This window comes from Excalfactoria chinensis, chromosome 9 (genome assembly GCF_039878825.1).
Source record: "Excalfactoria chinensis isolate bCotChi1 chromosome 9, bCotChi1.hap2, whole genome shotgun sequence".
NCBI lineage: Eukaryota > Metazoa > Chordata > Aves > Galliformes > Phasianidae > Excalfactoria > Excalfactoria chinensis.
The window spans coordinates 17,995,893-18,016,329 of NC_092833.1; the positions used below are offsets into that span (position 1 = coordinate 17,995,893).

Consider the following 20,437-nt stretch of genomic DNA (forward strand, 5'->3'; position numbering starts at 1 on the left):
GGGTGCTGCCCAGGTGCTGGCTCTGTCAGTCCCTGACTTCAGGGCGAGATGGATTTTCCTGTAAGCAATTCAGAAGCACTGCAAGAGATTTTCAACTAGAAGTAGCCCTAATCCTGGTGATGGTAAGCACAGTCAGTCAGATGCCACAGTGCATTTTTCTGTCTCAGAATAATATACTTCATGATGGGTTTGTTCACAGCGTTGTTTTGGTATTTTTTGGGACACCTCATGCAGGGCAGTTTGCTAGAAGAGCACTAGCTGGAAGGCACAACCCAACTCTTCTTTGCAGTACTGTGATATTTAATTAAGACATCTGCTTTCTGAGATGTGTAGCATTTATAAACCTCAGGATATCGCAGCGTGAATTTTTGAGTGGACGCGGCAGGAGGTCGGAGAAAGTCTTAACAGTGTTGGTGTTTCTCTCCAGGTGGATTTATCAGCTTTAATGGCTCCTGGCGTGTTCAGGGCATCCTGGCCATGTCCCGCTCGTTAGGAGATTACCCTCTGAAGAACCTGAATGTTGTCATTCCTGACCCCGATATTCTCACCTTTGACCTGGACAAACTGCAGCCAGAGTTCATGATCCTGGCATCTGATGGTCTGTGGGATGCCTTCAGCAACGAGGAAGCCGTTCGATTCATCAAGGAACGCTTGGATGAGCCACACTTCGGAGCAAAGAGTATAGTTCTACAGTCGTTCTACAGAGGGTGTCCCGACAATATAACAGTGATGGTGGTGAAGTTCAGGAATAGCAGCAAAACAGAAGAACAGTAATTACCAGTGGTTCTTTGCCTCACCGAACTTAAAACAAACTCTTACGTTTTAAACATAGTGGAAAGCTCTAGTAAATACCATTAAGATTCCACGCAGAAAGAACAGATTCCTCTGGGCTTTGTTCTTTGCTTAACAAAAGGAGCAATACAACAAATACATTTTGTGTGATGATAAGAATTAAGTTTCTTCACAAGCACCTGTCTCCTGTGACCTTGCTGCTCCTTAGAAGCTAACTGTAATCCTTCATTTCAGAATTTCCTTTACAAATCCCATGTATGCTTTTTATTTCTTACCTCTCCTTTCTAATAGAAGTTGGTTCGGATGCACAGCAGGGTCAGGGCAGTGCTGCTGCTTAATAGCAAGTGATAGGAATGATGTTGCTTTTTCACTTGTAGATGTGACGTTTCAGAACAATGCTCTAATGTTTCTCATCTCTTTTTAATCTGCGGTGATAAGGTTGTGTTGGAAGAGGTTTGTAATTGTTGGTCTGATGTTGAAATGAAGGAGGGAAAGGAGCCGACTACTAGCCTGCTTTCACAGAACTGGCTTTCACACTTTGATTTTTCCAACCTCGATTAAATAAATCCCTGCCAAGCATGTGAGTAGGTGTAGGTACTGAATTACCTGAAGAAAGGTTTATTCAGCCTGTGCATTCGTTTAATAACATTTATTCTATGCCACGTTGTAATGTTACGCTCCATCAAAATACTCCAAAGTTTGTCACCTTCTCTATCAGAAAAATAGCTCTCTTGTGATGGAAGAATGAGTGCCATTGATACCCTCCTTCCTGGTAGGGTTTGGAATGGGCTTTTCACAGTCAAGTAAGAAAACAATGCAAGCTAAAATTAATTTCATGAGTGAGTATTTGTAAAACTATTCAGATCAGAGTGTTCTGTAGAGCTGTCTAGATGGAAGTCATGTCTACGAAAAGACTGGTACCACTGCAGACTGGGGGAAGACCACTTTAGGACTGATTTTTGGCATAGTGTTTAAATGCCAGACAGTGTGATGGCACTGCTCAGTTGAAAGCTTGTGATAAATCTAGATAAAAATATTTTTGGATCTAACTTTCAATATTGAATTATACTTTGGAATCTGTGACTATTGCCTAAGCTGTACATCTGGTAACTTAGTTGGCCACTTCACAAACAAGTGGCAGCCATGGTGGTGTACAGGATGTGTTTCAGAGGAGCACATCAGGGCCTGAGGTAGATGTTCATATTTTGGGTGGCTTGCTTCCCTGCATTGTGTCCCCCAGGATTCCTCCCCTTTAAAACATGGTCCTTGGGATGATCCGCTGCAGTCTCTTGTCTTGGGCCCTGAGCTAAAGCAGGGATATAATGTAATAACTGACGCTGTTTCTTGGATGAAGATGCACGATCAATTAGATGAAAAACTGCCTTGTGCTTGTCACCCACCCACAGCGTTTTCTGAGAAAAGGGCTTGCTGGTCCCAGATAGTGTCATCTGTTGTGGTTGTGTTGGGCAGGTATGATATCTCTCAAGAAATGAAAGAACACAAATTCTGCTTTCCACTCAAGAAAGAATTCTCATCTTAGTCTTTTCAGTTTGATTTCCAGATGATCTCTTCCCTAACAAACTTCCTTTCTTTAGTTTGGTTGGGGATTATCACAGATCTTAATTGGATGTGTTGCCACTGACAGTGCTCTTCCCATTCTATACTTGTCCTTACATGTACGCATTCTCTCCTCTCCTTCAAAACTGCAGGTAGAATTTTTTGGCTCTGAGTCACGGTTAATTCATGCCAGTGAGAAACAGAAGCATGAAAGTGTCCAGCGTGCTCTGATAGAACCCTGCACTGTCCTTCCCCAGGGGATGGAAGGTTTCAGATGCTGAACAGGACGGGCAGCATTCAGTTAGTTTTAAATGCAGTTCTGCAGTTAAATTGAATGGGTAGCAGGAAATGTTATTAATTGCGGAGTGCTTCAGTTGTTTGATTTTGAAAGAAGTGTTTGAGGTCAGATGCTGCAAAATGAAAACCTTGTGTGATATTTTCATGGGGGTGCTTCATCGCGGACTCAGTAATGCTGCAGCAGCAGTGTCAAACCGTGCTCTGGGCAGAGCTCATGGTGCGTGCAGCATTTGCCTTTCCTTTCTCCTTCACAGATGATGTTTCTGTTGCACTGGATGTTCTTTGTAGAACAGAGCTGGGATGTTTGTCAAACAGCTGCCCAGGGAAAAGAAGAATTAGAGGTAGCAGTTCACAGAATTCTAAAGTTTGTACAGCTGCTACAAATCCTTCACGGGCATTTGAGAAGTTGGAAGCAGAACAATGGTCAGCTGCAAGAAAATAATTACGGACTAACGCCACTTCAGAGAAAGGATTCTGGCTGCCAGTAAACATCTCTGCAACTCACGTTCTCAAGTGATGGAGTATTGCTGAGGAACTGCAGACCTGCTCTTGAGCGCGGCTGGCCCTCTGGTGGCTCTGCTGAGACAGATGGGAAGAGGAAGTGATGGAAGTGTGTGTTCACAGACTGGCAGCTGCCATCAGGAGGCTGTGGGACAGTGTCACACTGTAGGAGTAAAGCGAGCTCTTGCACGTTGCTGGAAGGATTTAAGAAAACCCAGAGTACAATACAAAGCTGTTCTGCAGACTTTATTCACTCACATGGCCGCCCAGTCTGTTACTGAAACAGCCCTGTTTCTACCTTTGAGTGTTCGCAGTTGCAGCAGCAGACACTGCAGCACCTTTAGTTTTCTCAGCAAGACTCCCAGCTCTGTAGTAGCTCCCTTTCCTGGCTGAAGGTGTTTGTGCCAATGAAATCTCGTAAGGCTGTTGATATTTCCTAATTTATTCTTATTTTTTTAAACAAAGCTAGCTTAGTGGGCATGGTGCTGATGGGTTGATGGTGGGACTAATGATCCTAGAGGACTTCTCCCACCTTTAATGAGTCTATGATTCTATACTTACAGCTTCTTTAGGTTTAAAAAGATGAAGGACTAATGAAGATGACAGGCTTTGTGCAGTCTTCCTCATATGCAGTGCCTACCTATGTTACTGATTAGAGGTCTTCTAAGAAACTTGCTAATCTGGTTCTAGCTTTCCAATCATGCTGATTTGTGCCAAATTCTGTTGTGATACATACAGCTGTTAGATGACAAGATTACATAACACACATACTGCTGTACAGCCTGAAAATCCTCCACTGCTTTGATATATCCCATCTATCCTATGTCCTGCATCTGGAAAGAGATGTCCCCACAGTGTCAGAGCTGTGCAACAGAACGTGATCCAGCGTTGGAGAGGTAGCAGATCCCACACACCATCCAGTGCTGCTTTCCTGCCTAGGCTCCTGCCCAAAGAAAGGATGCACGTTTTGGTTAAAGTGCCCCACCTGCATCTCAGAGCTCCCTGATTCTTGTGTTACTTGTTTGTGAAAGTCTTCTGATGGTTAATGCAGAGTAGGTCCATCAGTGACGTCTGTCCTTCAAGCAGGTGCTGATATGTTAAACTGCTGCCAAGGAGCATCTTTCGTATGGTCCAATCTGAAATGAAGAGCTTAGGTCCTTAGTGCTGTAAACTATCAGCGTAACTCCTGTGGCAGAGATACTGCCAGCCGTGATCTCACAGCTCCGCCCAGTGGAAGGCATCAGCACATGTTCGCTATAAGGTTAATGCAGAGCATTCCCTTTGCTGCTAAAGCAGCGCAGACAGAACACGTGCATCCATAGGCATAGCTAAGAAATGCAGGCACTTGGTTGCTAAAACTGTGTGAAGCAGCCTGGCATGCCATAACCATGCTCTGCATCCCCTGCCAGCTTGTTCCTTTGTATGGATATCTCACAGCCTTGGTGGATGCACTTTAACTGATGGTGGGATCCAAATGCTTGGTGAAGGTGCAGCTCGCTCAGCCCACAGTGATCAGGCTTAGAGGCTGCAGCGTTCATCACTGCTCTCAGGGCATCCCTGATTCTATTAGCACTCTCAGTACTGGTGGTCTGGGCATGGTTAGGCTGTCTCAGGGAGAGGGCTGGTCACAGGTCACATTCTGAGGGCTGCATCAGCACAGCAGGCCTACATGATCTAGGTCTAATGATACCTCACAAGGTATTTACAATTAAGTCAGTATTGATTTGAAGTTTGTGTTGCTTTTATCTGTATAGTACCAACAGGCTCAGGTAAGCAGCAGTTTTGAATACAGTTTTGCCCTCTGTAAATGTGTCCTAGGCATCAGTTTGTCTCGGGTCATACGCATGATTTGGATGTATTTCTCTCTGTTAAGCAAAACGTGTGCTGCCAAAGCAGCTGAAGTCTATCTAAACCATAAATAGAAGCTTACGTTGAGAGCAGATCTTAAGTAATGTTTTGGAATCCACTTTTATGGGTTGGTCAGCTCCTGTATCTGATATTAAGGCCGAACTAAACCAGCTGAGCAATAGGGAAATGAAGCACTTGGTCCTGCCTTTAAAGGCATGTTTTAAGCCTGTGGTGACAATTAGTACTGCCTGGGACAAAGATGCTCAGCCGTCTGTTTCAGCCTGTATCCCGCCAAGCTAAACAAGTAGCCAGTTAGAGTGCTCCAGAAATGTAAACGTGGCACTGTCAAACATTGCTCTGTGGCATTCCTACACTGTAGTCAGGGGCGTGAGAGCACTACAGATGCACCGCAACTGCCTGTGCTTTAATCTTGGAAATAACAGTCACAAAGTGGGGCGGTTTGGGCCGGCAGTCAGACACCTGCTCAGCACTCCAGCAAGCAGGGCTGTGCAAAAGCCTGTGCCACTGTGCTTCTGCTGCCGTGGGAGGGTAGGCTGGCAGGAAGCAGCACACATTTGCTCCTGTGCCTCTGCAGGTGGACTTACTGGTGAAGTAAGGCGTGCACACCAGAACTGCCCAAATCCACGTGTGATTTATCAGCTTTCTCCTCCCAGTAAGAAAAAATCAGTTATGTCAAAAACGTGTTTCACTTGGAAGAAGTTTCTTGGAGTTCAGTTCACTACTGTGCTCAATGATCAGTTGTTCCCGTGTGCACAAACTGGGTACAAAACACACGCAGTGGTAACAACTACTTGACGTACAACTGCAATCCATGCTTGCAGATTTCAAACCCTTACCATGTCCAGTGGTAACCATCACAGAGCTGACAGGGACAGTGCCTGGAAGAACAGCTGTTAGAATTGCACTGCAGTGTCAGGTCAGACTAAGTGACTGCAGAACCGCTGCTACCACAGTGCGTGGAAGTGCTATCAAAGAACCAGCAAGGAAAACTAAGTAGGAAAATGAACTGCACATTGAGGATTCGCTAAGGGCAGTGCAGATGTTTCTTAGAGAAAAGCCTGCAGAACAGAACACACAAGATAAGAAAATCGCAGTGTTTAAGCAATTTGTCTTAGTGAAGGCAGCTTCCATTTAGTGTAACAGTGCTGTTTTATCTTAGACGAGAGCCTCCTGCAGGCTTCTTTTTAACATCTTTTCTCCCAAAGCCAGAAGTGTTTTTAAGATTGCATCTTCACTGCAAGCTCAGAGGAGACTGCACTTTACTCTTGCTTTAAGGACCACCCCAGACAAAGCATTACTGAGGAGCAGGCAGGGCTGCAGGCTGGGATGCACGCGACAGCTACAGGCCGTCATCACTCCACTATAAAAAAACCTCACTCAGGTCATTGGGATTAATGCGGCCTGGAAAATTAATGTGCTGCGTAGCAACTGTCCGAAGACTGGAGGTAAACAGTGCTTAGAGACAGGAACTGTCCCAGCAGAGGTCAGTCAGGGTGATCTCTGTATTTTTAAAGGCTCACTTTATTGGAGGACAACTAAGTCGCAGAGCCCCAGCACTGCAAGTGTTCTGGAGAGCCTGCTTTGGCAGGGGGTTGGACTGGATGAGCCCTGGAGGTCCCTTCCAGCCCCTTCAGTCCTGTGGTTCTGCGTGACTCAGCGAAACTCTGCTATAAAACAGATTTCCTCCTACGAGTTGCAGGTTTATACTGTTGCAGGTTTATACTGACTAGCTGAGAATCACGGAAGGGCACTTCAAAGAGGGTAACTACATTGAGAAAATGCTTTTTAGAAGCCCGGTATATAGATGGGAGGAGGGCTGTTCTGTTTGCTTTTTATGAGTTTAGGTGTCTTTAGAATAAGGACTCGGTTACACATAACCAAGGAACAAACTGTCTGCCCAGCTTCCTTTTAACTGTCTGCTTTCCTTCTTACATGGAGCACTTGCACTTGGGTATGGCGAGACTTTAACTGCTTTAGAACTCTGCAGTCTGACGGACATCATCTCTTTCCCCAACAGCTCTGCCTTAAGCAGTCTGTAGACAAAGCAGCCCAAATGGCACACGCTAGTCAGACAAAAATAGAGATGAAAGGCAGGGAGTGGAGCTCTGCCTCCCAAAGGCCTTTGGCACGTCTAACTATGCGGCTGATAGATCAGGAATTCAGTGTCACATTGTCTGATTAACCTCCAGTCAGTTTCTAGTTTAAATTTAAAAGAAATAGGATAAATTTACCTTATTTTATTGTGCATCCAGATATTGAGCTACTTGCAATGAACTTGCATTGAAGTGTTTTAGTAGTATCTAGACAATGTAAAAAGTAGATGTTCCAAACTAAGTCATCTTAATGCTGAACTGACTGCAGAGAATAAGGCGTCTGAACCTGCAGCACCTGCTCGATGATTCACATTGAACAGTTCACAGAGGTAAGCTTGTTTTCCTCTTGCATGGCAGCTCACACCAGACTCTCTCCCAGTACTTGCTTTAAGCAGACACGTGATCTTAGTTATGCATTATTACAGCCTGTTAAGCAATAATAGGGTTGGGTTCAAGTACGAACCATAACTGAAAATGAGTTTCTATAGAAAACTCAAGCACAGATTCAGTAATACCTTACAGTGCTCCTTTCTCGCAGAATCGATGTCATCTGAAGTTACAATTTCAGATGGCATAAACAGGTCACTGTTATAAACCTACATCTGAGAAAGCAGCAGCCCTGCAGTCTATGATCAGCGTTATCATTCTGGAGCATGACTATAACAGTGCTAGCTTGGTGACACGCACACTTACTGCAGTACTGAGCAGCCATTTCTCCACCACAGCCATTGCATTCTCACCATGAGCACCGTCTGCTCTCCCTACCCAGCAGCTGCAGGTTGCATAGCCTTCCACAGTCACGTTTTTTTGAAGAAGCAATACAAACTGTACTGTAGCATCAGTGTTCTTGTGGGAAACCATTTATTTCTAGACATGTAACACAGCAGGTACAAAAACAAGAAGGGTTCTTTATTTCCATGTATAAACGACCAACAGACATTCACATTTCTAGCAGAGCTCCTGGCAGCTGACCACAGTGCTATCAATCACCAACCAAGGGAGCCCGAACCCAGAGGAGCAGCTGCATCTTCCCCTGTTTCAGGAACCAGCCAGCATTCTTCCCTCGGTTGTGCAATACTGTATCTGTAGGTAGTAGGTGAACAGCAGCAACAACAAAATCCATTGCTGAAAGAGTCTGACCTTCTTGGCAAACGTTCTTAGAACACTGAAATACTTGTCTAGGCTACATGCTCTCCAAGGCATCGTTTTTGTATCTCCAAATGTAACGTCCTATAATTCCATCGTAAAACCACGTGCAGTTATGGAAGAGACAGAAAAAGTCAATACTGACCATTACCACAATGTAACAAAAGCATCGTGAAACCTCAGTCTGGGTCCTGGAGGTTTCTGCACCTCTTGTAATTTGTCTCTAAGAGACTATCTGAAAGACAGCCAAATGTACATACGTTGTAACACGTTAGCTATAGAACAAAAGGTGGCAGCGCTCTGTCATTCTAGATGTACAGGATGTAACTGCGGTACCTTCACTGTGTGTTAGATGTGTCTGGGATAATTATGTTCATGCAATTGCAAATTCTGTATTGCCGTCAATTAAAAGTGTAAACTACTGAAACCTTGGCCTTGCTGACATGAATAAAGTGGCTGAAATACCCATCTTTACAGATACAGTCACGTTTGTCTTTGAGCCATAAGCAGCCTAGGATGTCATTCTTTTCATTTTAAAATTTTAAGCAAGAAAACTGTTCTTGAAAAGGATCTGAAGTCACAGTTGAAGCACATCTGTTTGAATCTTCCCTGCGTAGCTACAGTAGCTCGGTGTGCATCAGCAGAACAGCGCAGTGTTATCTGATAACACCGCTCATACCTGAACTGCACGTGAACTCTTCTGCATCGAGCCCTGCAGGCATCAGCAGCTCTACTGGAAAGCCATCAAAGCAATTCTGTTCTGCATGTACATAAGTATACATACGTTTGAACGTCGACTGTAAATAGACATTTGATCACTGCATACATTCAAATAAGAAGGTAGCTCCAAGTTTTGTGCTGTGCAGAGAACAGATACTTGAGGATGGCAAAGGATTGTGCAGTTCACAACAGAACCAAAAGAAATATCATTAAGCAGCAATGCGAGAAGCATCTTCCCTCCTCATTTTTGGACATAAACATTACTCTTCAGTGACACTTCATGAATTCCAGGAGATTTGGGCAGACACCCCATGGTTACAGCAGAGGGCACAAAGGGTCAAAGCAAGGCAGAGCAGCACATTCCAATACCCTGTGTGCATAGGATACGGACATGGAAACGTGCTCTAGGGGTTCCTAGATAAAGGTTCCAGGAGCCTCAGGGGATCCCAGAGGGAAGCTGCCCTCACAGTCCTGCTGCTGCAGCACAGCTGCCTTTCAATCAGTGTCATCCCACAACCTGGTTTTGTTCCATGTTGCCCTGTACTTCAGCTCTACTGTTTTCTTCACACTGGCATTCAAAGTTTCAAGCGATCCAAGTTTACATTGATCAACATATTAGCACAGAATCAAAGGCAAGTAACTGAAAGGACGGACGACAAATCCTTCCAGAACCTGATCATTTCACTTGGCATGATGCCATGGACTGCAATCAAGCGTCTGTACTTACAGACATCAAAGTTAATCTTGTTGATAAAGAACTGTTGATTACCTTCCGGAACACTGATGTTCACCTTAAGTATATTTAAGCAAATTCCAACATAAACATCCTCAAACTTTATAGGTTTGATATGACCCATCAGTTCATAAATCCTCAGAGCCAGTTTTCCATCCAATACGTAACCCATTCCACTGCAGTATGGAGGATAAAACCTGAATGGATATTCATCATAAGAAATGTATGTTTTTGGGTAAAAGCCTCTATGGGCGATGTTACCTATAAGAGGATAACCTGTAAAAATGCTTTCTGAGGAGTTGACCTTCAGAAGAAACTTTACTAAGTTCCCGGTGTTGATGAAGACGTCGGAATCCGTCTTCATGACGAATCTAGCATTAGAACAGAATTCAGCCACCCATCTGAACGCCATGATTGTTTTCAAGGTAAGATTGTTGTAGGTGTCCTTAAAGTCTTGGCGAATTATGTCCCCATAGAGTATGCTTTCATCCTCTACTGAAAGTGCTGCAGAGTTGTCTTCTGTTTCCGTTTCCTGACCTAGTAAGAACAGGGTTAGAACTCGATGTCCCCACCAGAAGCTCTGAGATCCCCAAGTTATCCTTATGGCTTGCCTTGACTCCACGTCCTTAGGTCTCGAAGACACCAAGATGACCAGAAATGGATTTATGTCTTTGCATTTCAAGTGCTGCTGCGATGTGAAGAGGTAGGCTTGCTTGTAAACCGGCTCATACTCATAGAAATACATGCTGTTCACATGTTCAACCACAAGGTTTGAATAAAAAGTAACGTACCACATGGTTACGACAGAGAATACGAGAAGAAAGAGAAAGATCCATTTCAATGGGATCACATACATGACACTAGCTGGAACTGCGAGGCAACTGATTTACAGAAGTACGTCGACAGCCTTCAAGATCTGCACCACGAGTTCTGAAGTACGTCTCTTACTGAAAAAGAAATGGAAAAGCAGCGCTCAGAATGCTATTGTTCAAGCAGTCCCTTTTTCTTAGCAAGTCAGCTAAAGTGTGCTATAAGGAGGAAGACAAACCCAAGAGTCATTGGCCCAGCTGTTACACACAGCATCCTATGCACATGTATCCCAGAGAGAGCACAAGGAGAATGTGGAGCTGGAAGAGAAGGAGATGAAAAGCATCTAACTTATGTTAGATAGACCAATGCTCAGGTATTTGATTTTATACAAACAACATTTCTCGTGATTTGGTCGATCTGAGGTAAATGTTTGGTCAGTTCTTGACAATCTAGAGGAACAAAACAAATCTGGTGATAAAGATTTTAATTCCTTGCAGAAAAGCCCGATTCTATGGCATTTTGAACAGCTGAATCAGAGACCAAAGCCTGAGCTGAGAAACAAGGAAACCACCTCTCCCGGTGCCTTGCCACAACACGCAGAACACGATCGTACAGCTGCCGTATCCCCTCTACACGCTGGCACCACGCGGCATCCAGAACAAGCACTCTGTTTGCTGCAACCAGGAACCCTTCTGTGGAGCTGAGAAAGCTCAGATCCGGTTCCTACAAACCCTGCAGTCCTGTTTCAGTCCCCATTGGCCCTTCCAAAACCTCCTCCCCATCTCACTCATCGAAACACCAACACGGAACCATCTGCACCTTTTTTGGAAATGGAGCAGCCAGCAGCGGCACGGCCTGCAGCAGTGAGGGCAGGATGTGCGATCAGAAACCAGGCCTTGCAGACTGCTGCTGGGAGAGGGCAAATGGCAAAAAAAGGTCACACCAGCGAAGCCCTCACCACAGCTGGTGGCAGAAAAGTCCCCTTCTGTTCTTACATCAAACGCTCCAGTGAAGCAGAGAGGCTGCAGAGACCAAGTGCAGCTCCAGGACTGCTCCGCTCAGGGTGACTTTCGTTTCCAGGGTCACAGCTTGCTGTTAAGGCCTCACCAAGGTGAAGTTACCTCCACGTGTTCTCCCACGGCTCACTGGCAGTGCCTGGGGGCGTTTCTGCAGGAGGCCAGGCTACAATAAAGCAGCGCCACGTTAGGAATGACTTGAAGCAGCCCTTACGGACACCTCGCCGTGCTTCACGCTGCCCAAACAGCTTTTCTTTTCTCTATTAATGTGAGACTTTCGTTCTCCGCACCGTTATGGATCCGCCGACCCCGAGCGGGCGCACCCCGGCCTGCACCGCCGGCACGAGCGCGGGGAGCCGGCAGCGCCCGGCAGCGCCCACCGGGGGCGGCAGCGGCCGCAACCTCCCGGCCGTCGGCACCGCTCGCCCGGCCCGTCGGGCACACCCCCTCCCGTCACCCCCTCCCTCAGCCGCCTCCCGGCCCGCCATGGCCGTTACCGTGCGGCGCTGCGCCGTTCCGCGGTGTCCGCCCGCCGGGTGCGTCCGCGAGGTCGCGCAGAGCGGGGCGGAGCCGCCCGCCTCCCGCACGGCGGCATCACAGCCGCCTCACGCCGCCTTCCGTGCTCCTAACGGTCGCCTCGCTCCTCGCTCCTCCCGCCCCGCGGCCATCGCCGCCCCGCCGTGCGGTCACTCCTGCGGCTTCCAGCGCAGCCGCTGCGGTGTCGCGCTGCGGCACTGGGGAGATCGCCCCCGGAGCGCACCCTGAGGGTTATGGCACGAGGATCCCGAGTTCCGACATACGGCAAACGGGCTGCCCCGTGTTTTACAACCCTAACGTTTAAATGAACATCCGAGCAAACCCTACAAACTGATAACCGCGCCCCGGCAAAGCAAACGCACCTTTGGACAGCGGTGCGGCCCGCTCTCGTTCCCACACAGCTGCCTTGCCGTGCTGATGGCGCTGAGCGGCCGACCCGTGTGCGAGCACCGCCGGCTGCAGGTCCTGCACGGCACCGCCGGCTGGAGCCGTGAGAGATGGGGCTGCGGTGGAATCAAGGCGTCCCACCGTGGGGCTGAGCTCTGCGTCAGCCTTCTGCCCTCAGAAACCAGCTGCTGTGGCCGGGAATACATGTAAGTTCCTTTGGAAAACGTCTGATGTTGTTTAGTCAGTTCTTTAAAGTGATAGATGTAATAAAACAGCTGCCGGGACCATAAGCACGGAACACACAGAGCTGATGCTGGCCGTGCTGATTTGCAGGGAATTACGAACCATGTGGCTGTGTTAACAACAAGCTTTGCACGGTTGCTTGTCTCAATTCACTCATATACGTCATTTATAAAGAAACACAAATACTTTCTTCCATGGTTTAATACATCACAACCTCCTGAAAGAAATCCTGTACATAACCTACATGTGATATTAAACATGAAAAATGTCCGAGGGTGAGCGTGTCACGGTCATCTTTTGTTGCCCCCAATTAGTTCTGGTCTGTCTTTAGCTTCAAGAGAAACCAGCTTAGAACTTCTCTGTCAAGACCGAGGTTTATTTTGCTCGGTGCACACTATCAGGGCAACCCATGTCATGAGCACCAGAATGATTACCCGTATCGGTCAGCAGCTTACTTAGCCAGAAGACCTTTGCATCTTCTTGCTGATTTCGTCCTTTCTGAAGCAAAGACAAAGGTGCTGATCCGTACATCCAGGTATAAGGCCAAGCAGGTACTGGAGCGCTCAGTATGCATCAGGTTAGCCCAGCGTAGATCTAACAGCTGCCAAAACAATGGAGACTCAACACAATTCAAACAATATTAGATTATATTTTTTAATCTACAGCTTAGAACACCAGTTAAAAAATAAATTACCTTCTGATTCAGACTCAGATACTTTCCCCTTTCCTATTCCTGGAAATCTGTGTAGTATCTGTGAGCAGCAACAGGACAGATGGCAGCAGAGCTAATGAACGGCAGGTAGCTGAATCCCACCAGCCATCGGATCATAAGATCTGTGTGAGTCTGCGTCATGCGTGGTGCAGCCGGATGCGTTCCCACAAACATAACTCAGAGATTGCCATCAAAGCAGAGCACCTCGTGCAGGAAGGAGCAGGAAGAATAACTACTGAGTCAAAGGCAGCCAGCTGTGGAGCGCAGCACATTTTTAAGTGCAGTGCTAATCGAGCTTGATTGAGTCCGTCTGTACCTCCACCGGTTTACATTAGAAACCACTTGAGATTAATATATTGCTGGGAGATGAGATACTCTGTTGAACTTTGTCATTTCATGGACTGATAGGCCTGGACAAACTAATGGGGTTTCCCTGACTCACTGGCTTTGTTATTAGGTTTCTTCTCCAAAAGGGATGCAGTAACAAAGCCGTGTCTCTGTGTCCATGCACTGAAACAGTGGCAGATGGGTGGTGGATCCCTGGACTGTGGGGTTAGTGAGTGCAACCAGATCACTGCTGATTCAGAGCAGACAAGTCTTCAATGTAAAAAGAGTTCCTCTATTCTAGAGGACGGTCAAGTGAGTATGGTTCAGTGTTTGAGCATGTTTAGAGACCTTTGGGCTTTGTGACCATTGCTACTTTACTCACTGCTGTTCCACCCACAGGCTTGGCACTGAACATTACACCTTCATAAATACTGTTTGCATGTTGCCAGCTCAATAAAAAGCAGAATGTATTTGTACAGAGCTATTACTTACTTTTCATAGCGCAAAGCAGCTGCTTCCACTTCCTCTTCCTTACTCTTTGTGCTCCATCCGACGGAGGAAGAAAGAAGTCTTACTGATAAAAACTGGCTCCACAGAATACAGCGAATTCTGCCTTGCAAGGTTTAATACAGAAACCACGGCACAAATGGGCCTCCAGATCACCAAGCACTCCAAAGTAAAACAAGCTAATATACTGATGTTAGGACTTGACTCGGCAGGGAAATCGACTCTGTTGTACAAGTTCAAGTCTGATGAAGTTTTTCTGACGATTCCAACCATTGGCTTTAACGTCGATATGATCGAAACCGGGAAAGATTTTACACTGACCTTTTGGGATGTTGGAGGACAACAGAAAATGAGGCAGCTTTGGTGCAATTTCCTGGAGAATGCAGAAGGACTCCTGTATGTTGTGGACAGCGCTGATAAGCAACGCTTAGAGGAATCAAAGAAAGAATTTGAACTCCTGTTAAAGAATGAATCTCTAAAAAACGTACCTGTCGTCGTGCTGGCAAACAAGCAGGATTTGCCCGGAGCTTTAAATGCTGAGGAAATCACCAGGAGATTCCACGTGAAGAAACACTGCTGTGATAGAAACTGGTACGTACAGCCCTGCTGCGCTGTCACGGGAGAAGGTCTGTCAGAAGCTCTCCAAAGGCTGACCGCGTTTGCAAAACACTACAGCAGATCAAAGGAGACCTCCACAAGTTCTAAGGAAAATGACAAACGTTAAGCGTTCCTACCGCCAGGTTTTGGTGACTCATATTCTAACAGCCTAAATTATTTGATTCCGGAGAACTCTGAGAAGTAAATAAATATTTATTATTATGTCACTTGGACAATTGTAGGTTATATTCTTGTACCTCCAGGTGCTTCGGAGATGCTGCTGCACCTCACTTTGTTAGCGGCACCACGCTTGGGGTCATTCAGCGCAGGAGTGTGTGTTGAACGGTAAAAAAGGCAGAGCTGACCAGCTGAAGTTTTGCAGTTGGAAAGAAAATAGGTGAGCGGTGCTTCAAATGTTCACAGCAAGTAGTTCATCAGGAGGTAACAGCAGCTCCTTCAGCAAGAAAAGCTAGAGATAACGTGTTGTTTCATTTGAAGTACTTTGTGGATGTATTTGTTGTACATAGCTGTTTTAAGCTTAAACTCTTAGTTAAGTACAAAAAAAGATGTAACGTTATTATTTGTTTGGATATTGCTGCATTCTAGGCCCGATTACTATGAATAGACTTTAACAAGCAGCATCTGCTGCTGCCAAGCCACAGATAAATCTGAGATGCACCGCTGCATGTAAGGCGTGGGTCTGATGGCACACTGCTACCCATCGCCACATACCCCCGTCCCACTGCTGTTGGTTTGGGGCTGCTGGTCAGCTCTTAGAAATCAGGATGGATCCTGTCCTGCCCGTATCAAAGCCAGCTTGGGTTTTGTTACCGAGTAATTTAGCTCTGATTAAATTTGACATAAGAAGTACAACAAAGTGCTAATCCTATTACTGCAGTTTGGGATTAAAAAAAAAAAAAAAAGAAAAAAAGATTGAATGAAATTTCTGTTGAGATTTCCTGATTCATGAAGGAGTGAATCAGTATCCTGAATGCTACTAAAGCAACGATGGATTGCTAACTTGAAGACTAATTGAACTGTATCAACCGTGAAAACAGTTTAAATGCTAAGATGGAAAAGTTAATAGAGCCTGTTCTTCCGTAGGGAAGGGAAAAGAGACCATCTAATTATTGGTTATACATTCCCAGAACATCCAGCCCATCTATTTCTGCCTTCTTCAGCCATGCCTGCAGAGGTGGGATGCTTGTTTAGACACTTGGACTTCTCCCCTGTATCTATCTTAATCCCTGACCACGGGAGGTCCTTCGGTCACTCTGTGCCTCAGCAGTCCCTTGGCAAAATGATCTCTGAAAAGCTGTGGCAAAGCTCAGCACGTGTGTCTCGTCTGCAAGAAGTCTGCATTTCATTCTTACTGATAAACAGGCAGGAATTTCAGGTTACAGGAGGGTGAAGAAGGAAGTAAAGCACCCAGCTGTACTCCATTGTCTCATGCATGTATTATTCAAAGACAAGGAGCCATCAGGTGAATTCACTGCACTGGTGAACAAAGGAAGGTCTCTCAGCGGAAGCTGTTATTAATACTGGCAGTAATTACTGTGGGCTAAATCCTGAGTCACGTTCAGCCTACACTTCCAAAAGCAGAGCAAGTCTGTAGACTCCTCATTGCCTGGGCCATTCATTCAGAGTCAGTGTAAAATACCTTTAGCACAGAAAACGTCTCTGATAAATGTGCAACTGTGGAAATGCTGCTTTTCTAAACTCAACAATTCAATGTTAAAAATGTAACATTTCAGATCAATAGGTTTATAAACATTTGTATGAGTGTGATGCATATTTAATTCTCCCACCGGTTTAATCTGATCAGGTGTCTGTTATAAATCAGGATCTGGTTCACTGGCCTCAGGACTTGCTCAGAGAGAAACACTCAGTGAGGGAGGTAATGAGTGTGCCGGGGTCTCCAATTAGACAAGCAGCAAGTTCTGAAGGGAGAAACAGCACGGTGTGATTGACCAGCTGATAGAGCTGAACTACAGAGGAAGCTCTCCGGCACATGGTTGCTATTCCAGGTCATCCGATTAAATGATGCCCACCCTGATGGGAAGAAAATCTACACTGCACTCCAAAGGAAATCAGAGTCTTTCACATTCACTCAATATCAAGTATTTTTTTTATTTTTAGTTTTTCTAAGGCCTTGGCCTCCTCAAGAAATGAAGCCACGGCCATTTTATCTGCCCATAGAGACCCCTTCCCTTTTTAAGCCTTAAAACAAATATCAATCAAGTTGGACATGGAGGAGGATTCTCAAAGGAACTGCGTGCTTGAAAGTTTAATTAAAAGAATCAATGAGATAGAGAAAAGTGACCGCACTGGTGCCCCCCTGAAGGCAAGGCTGATAATGTACAGGAGACTAAATCTCCCAGGGGATAAATGTTCCATTTTAGCCGCAGGAGAACCAACAAGAAGACATAAATCCACAGAGCCCAGCTGTAATTAGCTCATCTGCTCCCAGAGCTCCTCCTAGTTGGTATTCTTCTGTACTGTATGGATGAAGGGTGTGTTGGGCTTCTATGGGATGAGGAGGTAGTGGGCATAGAATCCACTGTTTAAAATTTCCTTTCTACAATTGGAGTAAAGCATCTCCTTGAGAACCAACCAGGTCTGGGGTAAGGCCTGTGGAGAGGCTTATTCCATGGGTAGGAAGGTGCAGAGGAAGTGCAGCTTGTCTGAGTTGTGCAGGAAGGCAGAGCAGAGCACCGCTGGGTGGGCTGAGCAGCCGAGGTGGCACATCTCCCCCACCCACAGCCAGGCAGGGTTCGTGCTGAGTGAGTTATCAGAGGTGGAGAGCAGGGCCTCCTGTGCACGGTACCACATCGGAGCCTTCTGCCTTGTGCACAGACACAGCCCAGCACTGTTTGCTCCCCGCCTGGAAATTGTTTGATACCCAATCCCAGGTCACGTGGGGAAATCAATAGCAAGGGAGTTAAAAAGGCATCTCTCCATCCTGCTGTGGGGAGCTTCAGATCATCCAACTGCTCAGCTGAACAATGCAGTGAGCAGAATAGCGTATATGTTACAGAGCACAACCAAACTGGATTCTACTTGTGCTAGAAACACAAGGCGTAGCACCGTAAGCACAACTGATTCCTGGATGACTTTTATTTTCTTGTTTAAAAGTTATTTTGGATACTCACTAAAAATTGTAGGATTTTCAAGGGAAACGTTCAGAGGGTGCTTTGAGACAGCACGACGTCGGGCTATGAAGGGTGCTGCCCCCTGCTTGTGCCACGGGAATGTCGGACACAGTTTGTAACACTGCAGCCAAACTGAGCAGCAGATCAGCTGAAAAGTTCCCATGGGAAGGTTTTAAAGGCACTGGAGGTCCCACCAGCTTTCTGCTAGGAGTCTGGGTTTGGAACTCTCCTCATTAGCTTTTGCAGTGAATCACACCCTGACTGCACATCCCTGACCTTATATTGCCTGCATGTCTTATTGATGCATAATGACTCTCATGCATGCAACTGCATGAGACACATAGAAACATCAAATATGATGGAGCTACACTGCAGGAGTCCTCCAGCGTTACACTAAGTTGGCTGTGCCTGTTTGTCTCTGTTCAGAACAATCATCCCTGAGTAAGTAAATGGTGCCCAGCTGAGACTGTGAAACACAGAGGGTGGGTGTGAGAATCCTCAGCTCTCGAGGAGCTTATTCAGTGGGAAAGGTTTGGGTGTGACAGCTGAGAAATCAACCAATATGGAATATGGGGAAGCCTCCTTCTGACCAATCACTGATGGCTGTGGTATAAAATCACAGTTATCTTCCTGAACTTTGGAACACGTCACAGAGCTGATTGAACACCATTCCAATAGGATTCAATGTTGTTTTAAAGGGAAGACGGCGCACAACCTAAGGAACCATGGCAGATTTGGGCAGTAACACTCCCTGCTTCCTCTGAGAAACAACTCCTCCGGTAACTGAATGCTCTGCAGGATCCAAGGAAGGGACAGTGCAGAAGAAATGCGGCACAAGGCTTTCTCAGGATCAGGTAATCTAAGCTGGCTGAGTTACCACACATCTCTATTGCCATTCCTCCTAATTTCAGACAACCTACCTGAAAGAACGTTAGATTGTCGTATATCAGAACAAACATCCGCCTGTTTTTATTTGTTTAGAACACTGGGTAGCACTGTGTGCATGTTGAACTGCTTAAAGTAGGCTTTCTCCTTAAAGCAAGTGACCCGTGCAAAGTTCTGTGCTGCTGCAATTAGAGTTCTCGCACTTGTAATTAACTCAAGCATTCCTAGTATCACGGGCATAAGGATTCCGGGCATTTATCTCATCAGATCACCGTGGATTATTTCAGTCTCTGTAATTCGGGATGTCAATTCTTGAGGCTGGAGGCCCTACTTTAAAAGCACACACCAAACTCTGGGTACGATTTGCAAATACAAATTCATAAAACTATAGCAATTAAAACCAGACCTTATTTTGAACACAAATGACTTCAACAAATGATGCTTTACCTCCTGACTTTGTTCCCGCAGCATTCTGTGATGCTCTTGTACTGCTCACAGTGGTGCAGTTTACCTGCAGTGTCACTGTGCTGCTCCTGGAGCAAAGCTGGGCTGCCATAAAGGGACACCTCCCCTCCTGCTCTGCTCCCTGACCCCCTCCCCAGGCACACAGATACACTTGCAGGTCTCTGCACAGCAGAGATTGTTTCACTTTCCTACTGTTTCAATAGTTACCACAGAAGTGACAGCAGTTTCTGTGGTCTCTTTATTAGATTTTCATTGAGCGTTTGTGTGCTTACTCTCATGCTGCTCCTTATACTTGGAAACAATAACCCAAATGCATTTACAGAACTATTTCATTGTTTTCTTCCAGATCCTTCCTTAAAGCAATCCCTTCCCACCACGTATGCAGAGATCCTGACAACAGCCCTCCTGCTTTTATTTCATTATTGCCTCGCTCTCCTCTTTTAGCCCCAGAATGTGCTTTCTTTGGTCCAAAGATCATCTTTTTGTTCTGTGTTTCATGCACTGCCTGACTGATGAGTTTATAGGCTATATCCTATTGCAGTCATTAGCCCCAGTCCCACGGGATATCTGCAAAAATAAGCAATTTTGGAGTTAAAATGAATCATCCAAAACTCAAGCCTTGTGTATTCGTCCTTTTCAGCAAATACAGTTGGAGACAGCAGCAACACCTGCACCGCTCCAAAGAACGGCCCATCTCCCTAACAACTGTGCTGGCTGTTAAAGGGTAGCTGTGCCTTAATCCATATTTCTCAGTTCCTTTATCTAAGGCACACATATTAATCACTGAAGAATGCTGCTCTCAGCCCTCTCTTAACTGATTTGGAATTCTGAATTCATGAGAAAATCCCTCATTTCATTTTGATGTCAGACCAAACGTAAAGGTATCCTGTAAACAGCTTCACGACCGCATGAGGGATGGATGGCAACCTCCATCAGCTGGTTCTGATGCCCAGAGCCCTTCCAGCTCTGGGTGCTACCATCTCACCTATCCACAGCACAGGGCCCTCCCCGCCTTCTGACTGAAATCACCTTTCTCTTTTGTTGAGGATTTACAGTGTAAGGTTCATTGTACCTAAAATGTATATAGCTGC

At 45.9% G+C, this 20,437-nt stretch overlaps 3 protein-coding genes across 8 annotated transcripts in view; 2 read left to right on the forward strand and 1 right to left on the reverse strand.

Annotated features, from left to right (window-relative positions):
* PPM1L (protein phosphatase, Mg2+/Mn2+ dependent 1L) overlaps window positions 1–787 on the forward strand; it is a 76,853-nt gene extending 76,066 nt beyond the window's left edge. The window contains exon 4 of the mRNA XM_072345039.1: window positions 428–787. Within this exon, the coding sequence (XP_072201140.1) occupies window positions 428–774 (347 nt within the window). The 3' untranslated portion in view covers window positions 775–787. The remainder of the gene's footprint in view (window positions 1–427) is intronic.
* Window positions 788–7,941: 7,154 nt separating this feature from the next.
* On the reverse strand, window positions 7,942–14,989 carry B3GALNT1 (beta-1,3-N-acetylgalactosaminyltransferase 1 (Globoside blood group)). 5 transcript variants are annotated; one of them, XM_072345043.1, is made up of 3 exons: window positions 12,032–14,989; window positions 11,477–11,700; window positions 7,944–10,655 (listed from the first exon to the last, which is right to left on the reverse strand). In XM_072345043.1, exon 3 carries the CDS (start codon window positions 10,562–10,564, stop codon window positions 9,602–9,604), a length of 963 nt encoding a protein of 320 aa, XP_072201144.1. In that variant the 5' UTR covers window positions 10,565–10,655; window positions 11,477–11,700; window positions 12,032–14,989; the 3' UTR covers window positions 7,944–9,601. The 5 variants fall into 5 exon arrangements, with proteins under 5 accessions (XP_072201145.1, XP_072201144.1, XP_072201143.1 ...); XM_072345042.1 differs by having other exon boundaries at window positions 7,959–10,655; window positions 11,338–11,700; XM_072345041.1 differs by having other exon boundaries at window positions 9,588–10,655; window positions 11,514–11,700.
* On the forward strand, window positions 12,489–20,039 carry ARL14 (ARF like GTPase 14). 2 transcript variants are annotated; one of them, XR_011904726.1, is made up of 3 exons: window positions 12,564–12,664; window positions 18,695–18,850; window positions 19,693–20,039. XR_011904726.1 is itself a non-coding variant. In XM_072345045.1 (2 exons), the coding sequence occupies exons 1-2, from the start codon at window positions 12,489–12,491 to the stop codon at window positions 14,969–14,971; spliced, it is 906 nt and encodes a 301-aa protein (XP_072201146.1). The 2 variants fall into 2 exon arrangements, 1 of the variants encoding a protein (XP_072201146.1); XM_072345045.1 differs by lacking the exons at window positions 18,695–18,850; window positions 19,693–20,039 and adding an exon at window positions 14,242–14,971 and having other exon boundaries at window positions 12,489–12,664.
* The last annotated feature ends 398 nt before the right edge of the window (window positions 20,040–20,437 follow it).

Coding starts and splice junctions, on each gene's coding strand:
- ARL14 (XM_072345045.1), top strand. CDS start 12,489: ATGGCGCTGAGCGGCCGACCCGTGTGCGAGCACCGCCGGCTGCAGGTC. Junction 12,665..14,241: donor TGCTGTGGCCGGGAATACAT/GTAAGTTCCTTT, acceptor TACTTTTCATAG/CGCAAAGCAGCTGCTTCCAC.
- B3GALNT1 (XM_072345044.1), bottom strand. CDS start 10,564: ATGTATGTGATCCCATTGAAATGGATCTTTCTCTTTCTTCTCGTATTC.